The sequence below is a fragment of the Acanthopagrus latus genome, chromosome 12 (assembly GCF_904848185.1).
Source record: "Acanthopagrus latus isolate v.2019 chromosome 12, fAcaLat1.1, whole genome shotgun sequence".
NCBI lineage: Eukaryota > Metazoa > Chordata > Actinopteri > Spariformes > Sparidae > Acanthopagrus > Acanthopagrus latus.
The window spans coordinates 12366501-12381834 of NC_051050.1; the positions used below are offsets into that span (position 1 = coordinate 12366501).

Below are 15334 nucleotides of genomic sequence, written 5' to 3' on the forward strand. Positions count from 1 at the left end.
TAAGGCTCTTTTTTTACACTAGTTGTTGCGAAGTATCCTCATTTATCTACGCATTCCTCTACTATAACAAGAAATGTAAAGATTATAGTCCCTTTGGTGCTTGAATGTCTTAAGGTTTAGTTGGACAGTATTGTTTTTCTTCTTTTATTTTTCTCGTAATTATTTATTTAAGACTACCATGAACAGACCACAACAACAGCATGTTAGTCAGGCTCGTAACGCATCCAAGCTTCCCCAGGCCACTCAGCCCTAAACCCATTCATTCCTACTGAAGATGTGATTCTTTCAGGATTTAGGCCCAGAAAATGAATGTAATGTTCAGAACGTTTTGATGAGTGCACGATCATCTGAAAATAAGCCTCATTGTGGTTTTTGGTACCTTAGAATGATTCTTTTATATCTGCAGAAGGGGGGGATCCTATTCCACAGTCTGCCTTGTTTCTGCAGTAGCCCGGAATGGACAAACCACACAATCCTTATCGACGTGTACTATCAAATCCTACGCACTGGACCTTTAAAAACAGGTCAAAATATATATATTAGCTTTAAAACAGGAAATACAGGGACTCTGTGTCAGAAGTTGTGGTAATATCCATGGACTTGTCACTTTTTTACTGGCTATATGTGAGCAGATTGTAACTTGACAAGAAAACTGACTCCTTCAGCATCTCTCTCAGTTACCTACCTTCCTTGAGACTTCCTTGACTTGGGTCTGAATTTCAGAGACAGTCTAAAGGATGTGACATGTGCCCCGTCTCGGCGCATCTTCCCGCTCCGCCAACAGAAAGCAGCTACCAGCACAACACAAAACGACAACTGAGGTCTTTGTCACAGAACAATAGGATATATGAGGCTTTGGCTACACTAAAACACTTAGTTTAGGTCTTTCTATCGGTTTTTATGACCGTAAGAAAATAATGGAAAATGATGGAACAATCACACACATTTAAAAAGCTGCATCTGATCATTTAAGAGTCTCCCGGGAACGCGTCCTGTCACGCGTGTACGCTTTATCTCCTGAACAAAATCAAACCGTCTGACACAAGCAATCATTTTATTTGAAAAAAAGTGAACCGCTATGTACAGTACGTAAAAAACACATGAGATCGGTCCTGAAACATTTTGTCGTCTTTTCAAGTTCATCTCACACGGTCCTGCTATAAAGAGCAGGAGAATCCACACACCATCAGAGCATTCCTGTACAACATTCAACAGAGGACAAATATAAACATATTACATCATCATCATCAGTTTGTCATCGTCAGTGTTTATCAGACATTAAACCTAAACCAGTAGGTCTGATATCTGATAACAGTGACATCGAACATTGGTCTCAAAACACAGAGCAAATGGGTTTTATCCCTGTGTGTGTGTGTGTGTGTGTGTGTGTGTGTGTGTGTCTATGTCTTTCTGTTGTATCATATTACAATTGAAGATTCAGTGTATTTTTATTTTTTTTTGCTGACTAAAGATCGCCCCCTGTTGGACAACAGTGGGAACTGGCACATGGCTCTTCACCTCATGAACTGATCTGTACAGCCGACCCTGAACATGTGATGAGAAAGCTGGATCCCTCATACGCAACTATCCGATACAGGGATACTTTCAGAATAATTTGCGCTTGATCGATATCTGATATGACTTTCATTCATATATAGTTATCAGTCTGGATGGGGATAGGAAGAAGATAGATATTTCAAAAAGAAGGCAATGCTGGGGGCTAAACATGGAGAACATTCTGCATGTGTGTCCGTTCCTTGGGGGCCTCAGCCCCGGCCTGAAATGATTGCATAGCTCTGAGAGTTGGCTCCAGCCCTCTCAGGCCGACAAGCCGTTAACACAGCAATGATTTGACACTGAACAGCCGACCAAAATGAAATCCCACAGCAATAAAGAGAAACAATAGGATAATCTTTCGCGGTATTGTTGAAACGGAAATTCAAAACACACAACCAAAAGACATCCTCTGCAGCCGTGCTGTGTTCAACATGTCCTTATCTGATTCAGTTTAGGAACTTCCGTTTTTTTTCACTCGTTGGTTTTAAAAAAAAAAGATGGAAGATGACAGATTTCTTCGTCCGTTCAGTATCAGCACAGATCACCTGTGTATTTCTCACGTATGACACATTTAAAATACATGTTTAAATGAGTTGTTTAAAAGGTGTGATATGCTAGAATTGGCCGCCTGCTAAATGCGTGCTCCAAACAACTCCAAAAAACAGCTACTGAATGCAGCTGCGGTTAGCCGGTGAGCTCAGCTAACCGTGCAGCTAGCGAGCAATGCTGTTAGCCGACTCTGCCTGGATTGGTAGCGTCGTTGACCATCATCTCTCGAGGTACAAAGTGGCTTGGAGCTATCCGGTTAGCACACCGAGTTCAGGTGATATCACTGCGGCCTAATGCGTCTCTGTCGTAACGTCAAAACTCTTTCCTCTCCACATTCTCTTGAGAATCTTTTTTGAACATTTTAAACGCGAATTCTTACATATTGCACCTTTAAAGCAACATTTTACTTGGTATAACATTTATAGCAGCATGCAACAATATCTGCGAATGTACAAACTGAAGCGACAGTCGTACCACAGCATGTTCATAAATGTCTATATACTAAGTGAAACATTGCCCTTAACACATTTCGAATATATCCTGTTTCCCCTCCGTCTCATCATGCTGTTGTTAGCTAGTCTTTGTGGACAAGACACGCAAATTTCAAAAATATCGGGCGAACAGCTACAACAGTCCTCTTGTCCTCTTAATGTTTTAAACAACTCGCAAAGCCCTCGTATTATAAGTTGCTGCATTACTTCTGCAAATGTTTCATTTCTGATACATTTATTAATGCATGCCTGATACATTTTTAATGGGATTCAATGGGACTGCTTGATACATATTTAATGAGGTTTGATGAACATGGTTCCCTAAGAATGAGCACTGACAGATTCGCGTGAGTTTTGCTGAAGCAACGTCCATGATGTTTAGATCTCCTCTGATCCAAAGCAAATGAATTAGGACCAAAAAAAAAAAAGGAAAAAAAAGACATGAAACATTAACGACACACAGAAATGAAGGAATGTAAACACACACGCGCTCACTCATACGGACGAAACATCTATATATGAGCTATGTAAGTTATTGTTATCATTTCTGCTACAGTGTGTGACAGCAGTTGAAACGAGAGAGTGTCTGTGTTTTATTGGAGCAAAAAAGCCAAACTCTGCTGCAGCGCTGTCTGGCCCTCTGGAGACGCCGTACACATGTTCATGTTTGTACCGAGCAGAGGAGCTGGTCACCGATCTCTCTCCCCCGTCTCCTTTTCTGCTCGGCTTGTCTCTCTTCCCATGCCGTTGAAATATTTTAGCGCTGAGTGAAGTCCACAGGAGGGAACAGAAGTCCACAGCGAGTGCAACGCGTCTTATAAGTGAGACCCTCTTCTCTGTACCCCTACTGCTCACTTGCTCATGCTCTGTTAGCTGCCTCTTCATTCACTGTCACTCCTCTCAGTGTTCACGCTGGACTCTTCCACGTTATCCGTCGCGATGCAAAACAAGACGGTACCACGAAGAGTGGCGAGTGCAGATGGGAGGGGGGGGGGGTGTTTTGGTGATGGCGGGTGTCAGGGGCGGGTGCTATAGCTCGCTGTGGCGCACAGGGGGCTCTAGCTTGTGCGACAGGGCAGTGAGGACCTTGTCGAACTTCTCGTAGCGCTCCGACTGGCTGCCCTCGGAGCCGCGGCTGCCCCACAGGAGGCGCATCTGGAACTCCGTGTGGAAGACTTCGTGAATTTCGGCGTGCTCTTGGAGTCCTGGAGAAGGAAAAAAGGTGGATAAACTATAAAAACTGTGGACAAACTAAAACTGAAGCACAAATGATTTTGACAAGAAAATAAGGAACAAAATAACGTCAGTAACTTAACTAACAATAAAGTTCCTCGACTTATAAGGAACAAAACAATACATTTGGTCAGAAAATCACCCTTTGAGCACTGTGAAAAGCAAAAATTAAATGAAAGTAAGAACACTAAGCACTAACTGAAAGAAAAACTTGAAAATGATACTTCAAATTAAATACGGCCTAAAAAAAGAAAACAGCGGTGAAATACCCAAAACAATTATCATTATGTCTGATAAAAATAAGTTTAGCTCAAAGGTCAACAAGCCTTTACTGAGCCTTTAACCACTTCTCCCTTCATCAACGCTGCTCTCCTCTATATATGACCAATATTCCCCCCCCGACCCTATCAAAGGTGGACTAAAGATAGCTTCTGAGCGCAGACATCTTAAGCCCCAAACAATTAAAGAAAAAAAAAAAAACGGTATGAAGTAAAGCCTCTCGACTTTGGCCCGTGGCGTTGTTGATGAAGGGGTCAGACTGAGGTCGAGCTGATCGATGGTGAGATATAACAGAAAACAGAGACGAGAGCGGATGGCTATTGACGCACGGTTCAATAAAGCAGTAATGACCTCAAACTGTGAACCATTGGGGAGGTATTAGGGATCAATGCAGTTTACATACTTTAGGAGCCACACACACACACACACACAAATCAGTGATGTCCCGATCACCCTGCTCGTCGTTATTAACAGTTATACATTAGCAGCATGGGATGTAACCCAAAACCTTTTGATTTAAAACCAGAATCTACAACCATGCTAACACTCCTGTGTGAGGCAGTGGTGAACAGCCCGAATACCAGCAGAAGAACAGACTATTAGACAGACACTAGACATCGGCATACGTAGACTGTGCAGCACGGCACCGATGTTGACTCAGGTCACGCTTCCAAAGACTGTCCTTACCCTGCAGCTTGGTCTCAGCGTTGGTTCTATAGATCCCCCCGTGATGAGCGATGGTGCGAGCTGCCTCTAGGTGGTACATGACCACGTCTACTCCCGCCTCGGCGCTCTCCCAGGGCTCCAGCGCGTCCCCAACAGCCATGCCCCGCTCCAACAAGGACAGGACAGGAATGATGTGGGGGAAGGACGTGTTGGACAGGGCGCTGGACTCTGTGAGCAGAGTGGGAGTCGAATAAATAGGCGATCACACAAATCTGCAAGAGACACGACAGCAACCTAGACTGGGGTCTCACCTTTGCCGTCGTTCATGTTCTTCATGAACGGTTTGAGTTTCTTCTCGTACAGAATGGCGCCCTCTGTGTGTCTCTGGCGTAACGTCACCCACGTCTGCTCCAAGCGGGAAATCTGAAGCAATGAGAGAAAACTTTCAAATTTAAACAATACATCAGAAAAGATTGTTTGATTTTTGTCTGAACCCCTTCCCATCAGGTTCAGACCTACGTTGTCATTGTGTACTGTGTAATTCCCTCTGTTGATGATGCACCCTTGATTTCTAACCCTTACCCTGGCCCCGACCCTAACCCTGGTTGAAACACAGCTTATTTGCGAGATAGCGCCATGGTTCCAGGAGACATGACACGTGAGTCCTGTTTACCTGTGGCAGCTCCAGGGCTCTCATCACAGCGGCAAAGCCAAACATGTTGCCCAGGGTGCTCTTCAACTCCGCTGCCAGTTGGATGGTCTTGTGGAGCAGGGCCGCCCTCTCCTCTGTGCTTCCTGTGCAGCCTAGCAAGTCCACTGCCATCATGATGGACATGGTGTAGAACCTGAGAGAAGAAGAGAGATACTGCTCAATAACACTGGATCAATGAAGGTTCATTAGCGCTGCGGATAGAGAAGAAGAAGAAGAAGATGTTGAGCCAAAGCCTATTTTTAAAGTCACGCTGTGGCAGGTTGTACCGTGTGATGCAATCGGACGGAGCCTTCAGATGTTGATGAAATATGAATTAATTCGAGTCCTCAAGCTAAGTTCAGGAAGAGGAAGTCACGCAGAGCTGTAAACCCCAGTTGGATGCCTCACATTTAGCATCTATCATTACATGATTGCTTCACTGAGAAATATTTACACTGTTGTATAATGAAAGAAGATTGGGAAAAAAAGTGGTGAAACGGGACGAAAAGGCAAAAAAAGGGGATGAGAGATGATGGTGGAGAAGAGCAGAAGATAATCAATGTGTGGATCACTGAAGTGAACAGTGTATCAAAGACGACAGTTTGTACCTCTCCAGCAGGTCAAGCCTTAGCTGGTGTCCGTGTGGTAGTGTCAGTAACTCCAGCCCTGAGGACACTCCCATCATCCTTTGCGTCTCCGAGGTTACGCCTAATATTCTGGCCACCTATAACCAAGAGATGCAAAATTATTAGTTGCACGTGTATAATGTCATGTGTCCGACTGGTGTTCACATTTGTGCATTTACTTTACGTGATTGTGTGTGTGTGTGTGTGTGTGTGTGTGTGTACCGTGCAGTCCATCATGGTGATGTGTTTAGCCGCGGTCCTCGCATCCACCTCAGCCAGCAGCTCTTTGACTCTCTTCAGCACCGACATCTCCAGAGGCTTATTCTCAGCTGGCATAAGGCAAGACTCGTACCTGTGCGGGAGCGATTACACAGCGTTAGAGAAATACTGAACCGGGACGTGAGCACAGGCAAGGACCGCAAGAAAAGAAAGAGTGTTGCAAAGATAGATAAGCTACAACAGAATTTTTCAGACCCTTTGGCTGCAAACTGTATGACTGTGAGCTCATGTAGCTACGGTGGTTGGCTGATCTTTAACACCAATATTCAAATTTGGAATGAATAAAAAACCTCATAACAATGTATACAGCTCATTTTTTTGGTGAGGATACCTTGAATGTAGTTGTTAATGAACTGTTGATTTCATTTTGTTTTAAATCTTTTATTCTCACGTTTAAATCAGTTTCCAGAGTCACTTGGCTTATCCCGGTGTAGTTTTTATTGTTACGTTTGGGGTTTTCTATTAGTTTTCAATGTTAGTTTAAATACAAACACAGCACTTTTTGAAGGCAGTGGATTTGCAGTCATGAAGAAATCCCAGTTTCAGTGAACATATGTACCGATGTCTCCTCAACCTCAAACACAAAAACTAAAACAACTAAACCTAAAGATGTTCCCTGCATACTGTCACAAATAGTTTGAGCTTTTAGTTTACTATAATCACCTTGGTTCTGAGTATTTTACAGTTGAAACACTCTGTCCTGGATAAACTATGAATGATGAAATTGTTCCTAAATTACCTAAAACGTGCTTTGACATCGTATCTGCTGTGCAAATTTTATTAGTTGCTGTGCTGACACTGGTAAATCTGTGAAAGGCTAAATTCTGATTATATATTCAGTCTGATGTTGAATTAGTCCCCCAGCTTGTTAAGCAGTGCCCTTTACTGAACTACTTAGTTTGAATTAGTTTGTGCATTTGTCATCTGAGCCTGTACGAACTGATATGACATTATAAAGCTGAGAGCTGAGCACAAGGCAACTATTGTATCAGCAGTAAAGTTATTCACAACCCCTGTCATATATCTGTAAGACCACCGGACACATCGACAGAGCTGTACATCAGCAAGCCAAACCAGATGCACACTATACAAGTGATCTGCACTACATGACACTTGACACTGGGTCTTACCATCATGTCCTAATCACGCTGCCTTCCCTTCAACCAGCCAGTCACCGACTCACTCCGGTGCCTCCAACATAAGCAGCTTTTACTGCCTTAACTGTCAATTTCTGCGGTAGCGTTAACAGTGACAGTAATCCCCCCCTGCGCCTAAATTTCACAGGGGATGCTGACATGACCAAAAGCTGCTGCCTGCTCCGCTGCGGCTGCCAGCTCAAGTGTACCTGACCCTTTTTCCTTTCGACGAGCCTCGTCTGCTGTCTCATCCCGCGGCACCGCAAGCGCTACCAAAGACAGTTTCTGCTGCGTCTCTGACCACAGCACAGAGTCTGCCCCCAGGCTGTTTCCCACAGGATTATCAGCTGTTTACTCTAGTCTGTTTTACGGTCTCCTTTCACTTATAGCGCCGCTGCAGTGCTGAACCCCCTCGCCCATTATGACAAAATGTCAGCAGGTGTAGTGACCTTTGAACACGCTGACTTTACATCCTGAGAGATCATGCTTTAGTCGTGTGCTGTTGTCTAAATTTTTCTAGCTATACAGTTTCAATATTAAGTCTTTGTTTTACAAGATGAACGCTGAAAACACCGGCAGCACTGAAAATGAATTTAAAATAAGATCAAACTATGTTTATACAGTCTGAATGACGTCAATGCATGTAAAATACTCTGTCTACTGAATTAGTCATCCTTCTAAAATGGTAAACAGCCTCTCAAAAAGCTCTCTGTGTTGTGACTCCCTTCTATAAAGTAATTCAAATCACAAAGTCCAAGTCTGGAAGCCTGATCCTGTGTCTTGTACCTGGATGGCCTGAAAGAGGACGCCGTCTCCACCTGTGGGGCGCTGAACATCCCCTCTCCGTCCTCCCTCGCTCCATCCTGCCTCCCTTCTTCCACCCGCAACCGTTCCACGTAGCCCTTGGCTGGGGGTTTGGGCGGCCCGGCGGGGCAAGGTCTGAGGTCACAGTAGCTCCCCGCTGTTTCTGACGAATGTGATTGGTAGCTGGGGTGATGGGCGGGCGAGGAGTGTGCCGAGTGGGAGGTGTGCGCGGGATGCTCGGGGGGGTTGGTGCCGGCCGAGGGGCTGAGCTGAGGGTCGCTGGAACGGCGCATCACGGGGGAGGGCGGGACAACGGCCAGCATGCGGCCGCCAGAGTGGGCTCTCTGCCTGGTGACTGAAGACAGAAAGAAGAGTCTCAGAATGTCTTACGGAGGCTGTGTTTACGAGTGTGAGGAGCAGAACATTTTATTAATGTGTCTTACTGGCACTATATGCCGGAGATAGCGGGGTTTCTCCAACTGGAGACAAGGGGCAGCGATACTCCTGAATCTGGTCCATGCTCATCGCACAGTTCCGCATTGCGTCTTTATGGTGGTGGATCGTCGACGGGCTGCAGAGACAACATTTTTGGGAGGTTAAAAATCTTTGGCCGTTGATGCGACAGCTGTCGGTCCTGAAGGGAACCTTATACAGGCAGTGCAGTTCAGCATGTCACAGGAGTGGTGTTGTTAGGAACGCAAAAACAATGCAAGGGAGACATTTTAGATGGAGCAACCTGGAGGGCAATTCTTCTATGTCGTGAACACACGTGTACTCGTGTTATTGTTGAATTAAAACCCTGTTTTGGATTTTCAAGCAGGAGCAGAGAATGTTGTTCAACGTGGCCTCTTGGGAAACGATTAAAGGTGCAGTATGTAAGAATTGGTCACCTGTGGAAATCATAATCCAAATATATAGGGGGCAGCATAACACCAGCTGCCCTTCAATATATAGCTTAGTTAGCCCTGCAGCTAGCGGTCCAGACATCATAATGTCAAAACTGTTATATTCTTTACACTCTGTTGATGGTTTCAATGGAAATTCTGACATACTGCACTGAAAAACTGAAATAAATGCATTAACACTATTTTTTTTAGCGCATTCTAACGTGGGGAGATGTTTTCAACAATTATGCTCAATTATATGGTTTTCACACATTTTCCACTATGTCCTTGGCATTGAATGCTTGCTCAGACTCCCTGAGAGGCTCACATGTATTTCCACTGTAAACAACATTATTTGTCTGCTCCTCCTTTGTAGATTCGAGTTTCAAACAGCTTCTGTTCTGCCTAAAACTTGAGGGATCTGGTGCACAAGTAGTGAGTCACTGTGCAACTCTGAGGACACGTTGCTACGGGAGGTGCTGTCGGTGTGTGTGAAGTGAGGGGGGCTGCAGGAACGTGGGAGGTAAAGCGTAGTAGTTAAGTGCTCAAACACAACACAAGTGTCACACACCAACACACACACAAACGCGCACAACCTGCTGCTGGGCACAGGTTCCGGCTCTGGTTCTGGAGTTGCCACTGGCGTCCTAACTGGACTGGGACTGTCTGAGTCACTGATTATATACGTGGCATGAAACAAGAATGAAACAGCATGAGGATGACTGCAAAAATAGTTATTATGGGCTCTCCAGTTCCCCTCCCCTTCCTCCCGGCTCACCTGTGAGGTATCATCTTCTCCGTCGTCAGCCCATCTGTCATGGTGACGCTCCTCCTCTTGATGTACGCTCCCCTCTGACTAGACGGTGAGTAGGCGGAGCCTTGCTTGCTGTTGGCCAGAGCGAAGGTGGCCTCCAGGTAGCGCAGCGGGAGCGTCCTGCTGACTGGACAGTAAATGTGGACGCCGCTGGACTGGGACACCGGCTTCCGCTGGCCCACGTAGAACCGCACGAGCTCCTGGACCGAGTCGAAGCTGTCAGACTCCAACATATACTGCACCTGGGGATGAAGAAACAAGAGACTTTAAATAAAACATCTTTGTTTGTTTGGTTTTTTTTAGCAGAATGCACCATGAACATGATGAAAGGAGCGCAGTTGCTGGATTTTTGCTTCTGCGTCTGATATCTGTCTCGTGCCAAAGTCAATCGAATATCCCTCCAGAGAGGGTATATAATTATCAATTAGATATATAATTTCCATGGTGCTTAAAACCAGCTCACCAGCACACAATAATGAAATAAGTGCTCTGTGCATAACTAAATTTAACAGAAATTGACAAAAAAAAAAGAGAACTGAGGTCTGGAAGCGTAGAGAGAGACAACAGAGGGACAGCCGGTCAACAAGGTGCACCAAATTAGCCTGCCAATGTAACCACTGACATCACGAGCAACCAGATAAAACAGGCTCCTCCAAGCGGAGGATGGCTCTTGACTAGCCAAACACAGGATGTAAATAATAAAGTTAGAAATGCAGGATCTAAAGTAAGGCCACGTGAGACCAATAAAGGCTGCCGTCAGGACTTAATACACCTTTTATACAGTGAATATACTGAGAGGTTAAACACAGGTGTGATTAATAACATTTCTAAATAGGTTTTTTCCATTTAAGGTGCATGCCTACAGTCTACGGTTCTGCAAAAAGTCTTTGAAAAGTGGGACATGAATAGAATGCAACACAGTGACTAAATACACCATGTAGAGTGCAGTCAGTCGACAGAAGCAGACAGCTATTTACAGTATGACAAAACACTAGTTAAAGAGACGAGAGTGGAGTACGGAAGACTGGGAACTGATGCTGCAGACATTTGTATCACAGCTTTGGTCTCGGTTTCCGAATTGTTACATAAAGCTGACTCATTGGCTGGCTGAGGACTGCAGATCATGTTTTTGGTTACACCTGTGCACTTCCTGCTCCCACCCAGAGGAGAACTGAGTGAGAATAGACAACGACAGCAGAAGATACATCTCTACTTTTATGCCCACAGAAAATAAAGTAAATGCAAAGCACCAAATTTAGTTGCAGGGCCTGAAACAGCCAGCCAGCCGGTCAATGTGTCGTCACGTACCTTGGTCTCGTTGGACTTGACCAGGACTTTGCTGATCTTAAAGTGCAGCACTTCGTTATCCCATCGGCAGGTCAGCACAAAGTCGCCCACGCTGGTCAGAGAGTCACGCACGAGGAAATCTCCGTTACGTAAAACCAGAGTCTCTGACACCTAGAAGGAGAAAAAAAAAGAAGGGGAAATGGTTTTAAATTAGTAAAGCGAGACAAAAGGCTCCGATGCTAAAGAGCTGCAGGCCAACCCGCCTCAATGAGTTCCAGCACGAGTGTGAATATTTTTCTGTCTGACACTTTGACTGCTGAATAATTGAATTTAGAGAATCGTGATTATTTATAACAACGCCTTAGGACACTTCTGAGCAAACACAACTATCTCTCTTGCCGCCAGTCTGTTCCCATTGGGAGAGATGGATAAAATGCCGGGGACGATGGCCCAAATGACTTTCTGAGGACACATTCTATCCAGTTCAGCGCTGATGTAAGATTGAGAATTATTGTGAATCTATCGACAAAACAAGCAAATCAAGAAAAGCAATCCCCACATTCATGGTCACTAGAACAGCTTCAGGCTGCACATCTTGCTGATGCCAAACACTAAAGATGTTGGCGAAGATTCTCAGTCACAGAGTGGGGACGAACTGATGCTGTCTTCCAGCCAGAGTCGCAGGTCGGAATTTCCTAGTTTGAATTTCCAACTTCAGACTTCCAAGCGCTGCGCGTGCATGATGCCAAAACGTCATCTGCCCCAAGTTTACAGAAGGGCCGCCGTACTTTTTCCCAGCAGTAGGAAAGAATTCTTTATCTCTGAGTCGTCTGGAATGCGGCTTTATCGGAAGTCGTACATAGTATGACGTGTCCACCATCGTCACAAGGAGTCTGCGAGGGTGCGACACTGCAAGGCTAACGTAAGGTGCCGCATGACAGTCCTTTACAGTCCTGCAAGAGCAGTGAGTTCTGAATATTTGGATTAAGCCTGAAGTACACTGTTACATTTAAAAGTACAATTTACATTTTTAAAGCCTGGAAACCTCAGAATTACCAAGTAACTTATTACATTTAAGTTGTATGAGCAAAAAACTGAGGTTATTTTGAGGCACTCTGTTTCCTTGATTTGTTAAAGTAAGAAGTAAAGCCACTTTATTACAGTGTATGACGCTTTAACTCAAGATGGGAAATAAGACAGTGCAGCCCAAGGTAATAATGCTCCACACCAGCAGGGGGCAGTATACACATAGATATAAAGCTGAGATCAAGTGCAGGATCCTCGTTTCGCTCCAAATTTCTCAACATTTTGAGGATTTTTCTCTTACTGCATTTGAAAATATATCATGTTTGACGCTGACAGTTTGGAAGAAGATAACAGGAGCAAAAGGAAAAGCAACAGATGACTGAGAGTCTTCACTTTAAATGAAGGAAGGACAGAGCAGAAAGAGGAGGCAGGGAGGAAGGACAGACAGGCTTTAAGAGAGCTGATTCACCTGCTGAAATTTAGTCAGTAAGTATTGTTTTGATAACCAGGGGGCTGAGGGGCTTCCCCGAGTCTACACAGAGGGCAAACCCATGAATCCATGAATATTTTATGGAAATGAAAAGAGGAAAGACTCACAGATGGCTGATTTGAATCTGTGTCTGTGTTTATGTGCGAGACAGAGAACAGAGGTTGATCAACAGACGCAGGATGTGTTTATGAACCAGGACCCTCCACATGTGCATGCAGTGTGTGTGCGTGTGTGTGTGTGTGTGTGTGTGCTGTGGTGTGTCTCTTTGTATCTGTGTCTCAGTCACCAGCTGTGAAATGCGACTGCGTACATCAGCAACACGCGCAGCTGTCTGCTTGGCAGAGTTTCTCCCCTCCTCCTGAACGCTAAAGCAATTTTCGACTGAGCTGTGACAGATGATGGGATTCAGTAATCAGTGTCATTCTGTGTGTAAGGCATTTAAACTGCGCTTTCAAAGCCAAGAGACTTTGGCCAAGTAATCGCTCGACTAATACTACCGGTTGACAACCACGTCAACCCACGCAGAAACACTATTATGTTTGGGCCTTTGTCGCGTCTCATTCTGGCCTTTTAAGAACGTATCACGAAATGAGGGGATAGAAACACAAACCATAGTAGCGATGCATCACTTTCGGAATGTATTCATTCATTCATTCATTCATCATTTGTTTCGCTGCCAAAGAGACTGAGAGGCTGCAACATGACTTTTGACGTTTTTTTTTTTGTTTTTTTTTAAGATTTAATGTTTGAAAGCAGATCATTAAATACGTTTGGGTTATTTCTAATGGTTCCATGTCCTAACACACCCAATAATGGGTTGATGATGAGCTGATCATTTGTATCAGGTGTGTTGCAGGGCAAACACACGCTGCACGCTTGTGGTGATTATTTTCAGTTTGACTGAGTCACAGCTGGCCAGAGCACAGCATGATGTTTGTGTGCTGGTCGTTCTTGCAGAAACCTTAAGGATTTTAAATATACTGACATAAGAGAGTGCAAATTCTCACAGTTCTCAAGCTGAAACCTTCTGTGAAACTAGCTGAGAACATTAGGGCTGCAATACTTGATTATTTTCCTTACAGATGAATGCACCAACTATTTTCTCAATTAAGTGATTGATTGCTTTGTTTAAAAAAATGGCAGAAAGTTGTGATATTTTCCATGGAGCCCTACAGGCCCGACCTTGGGCTATGGCCGGGATGGGATCTGTGCTCTTTTTTTTCTTTTTGTTTGGCTGCTTTGAAGTCTGCACTCTTTGCTGAAGCACTTACCAAGTCTCTGTGACACAGCCCTCCTCATCACTCTTGAGCTTTTAATCAGGCCTTGCACAGTGATACACACAAAACACACACTCCTCCCTGTCCTATAAACAACTCTGTTTGACTGCATAGGAAAAAAATACACTGATATTTAACTGAGGAGGAGGAGGAGGAGGAGCGCTGCTGCTGCGGCCCAGTGTGTGTGTGAGATTCTCAAGCCATGGATCAGGTGAGACGGGTCATAAAAAGTATCACCCTGATCAATAACGGGCAGGACGAGAGGGGAGAAATACGTCCTTAATGAGGAAAATATTATCGACATTACCTGCATCGATCCTCCAGCAGCAGAAATGATGTGTGTATCTCTACATTAACATGCGATTTTGCATGCAAGGATACAGCTGATGTGATTCACTGATTATTACAGGATTATTTATAAGTCATTCTATAACCACAGTTTCTAGTTTTGTTGATTAAATGTGCCAGGGTATTTGTCACAGGACCATACTGCGTGCATTGAAATAACCGGAAACAGCCTATCAAATCATAAAATGTTTAATGCACTCTTTAAATAGAAGGAAACAGACTGCGCCTTTGACTTTTGACCAGCTTATTGTTGGCCAGTGGCGCTGTCGCTTTCTGCTGCCTCAAGAGACAATCCTCCGTCAGTGCGCCTGGCCACACCTCACTTTAAGACCAACACGCCCAGGGGCGCACACGTCTATTTGTGATATTCGGGTTTAGACTCAGACGATGGCTTGAAATGTTGCATTACAGTCAGTTTATTGTCGGGTTGGGCCTCAATGAGCGGCAAAGAAGAACATTTTAAAATGAATATATTTCATCTACAAACACATACACATGTACGTAAATACTCATTTGTATATTTAATACTTAAGTACCAGATTATTACACTTTTTACATTTCATATTGATGCTTGAAGAGTTTGCCTCAGTGTGTGCCAGTGTATATGCTGGGACGTACTGTTCACAGGCAGTGTGTCACCACCCATCTGTTCCCAAACATCCAGTCAGGACTCACTGCATGTGCCAGTACACAGATTGCGCAGTGTACCTTCACGGTGTGTCTTTACCTCTCTGGGTATGTGTCCATGGTACCAGCCATGGCTCCTGATGTCAGCGGCGCTCAGCTTCAGCTCCTCCTCCAGCTCCTTCCGCAGTTTCTCGGGAGGAGACTCCAGCAGGTACTTCTCTTTGGAGAACTGCACGGGGGGGAAAACAAAACGTGAGTGGGGGGCGAGTT

At 44.6% G+C, this 15334-nt stretch overlaps 1 protein-coding gene across 4 annotated transcripts in view; it reads right to left on the reverse strand.

The window, feature by feature from the left end:
* Nucleotides 1–1037: 1037 nt before the first annotated feature.
* sh2d3ca (SH2 domain containing 3Ca) overlaps nt 1038–15334 on the reverse strand; it is a 59555-nt gene continuing 45258 nt past the window's right edge. For all 4 annotated transcript variants that reach the window (XM_037117675.1, XM_037117679.1, XM_037117676.1 and 1 more), the window contains 11 exons: nt 15165–15293; nt 11318–11467; nt 9974–10251; nt 8755–8882; nt 8294–8666; nt 6315–6444; nt 6075–6190; nt 5449–5620; nt 5087–5198; nt 4797–5003; nt 1038–3802 (listed from right to left, as the gene is read on the reverse strand). In XM_037117675.1, coding sequence (XP_036973570.1) covers nt 3627–3802; nt 4797–5003; nt 5087–5198; nt 5449–5620; nt 6075–6190; nt 6315–6444; nt 8294–8666; nt 8755–8882; nt 9974–10251; nt 11318–11467; nt 15165–15293 — 1971 coding nt within the window. In that variant the 3' untranslated portion in view covers nt 1038–3626. The remainder of the gene's footprint in view (nt 3803–4796; nt 5004–5086; nt 5199–5448; nt 5621–6074; nt 6191–6314; nt 6445–8293; nt 8667–8754; nt 8883–9973; nt 10252–11317; nt 11468–15164; nt 15294–15334) is intronic.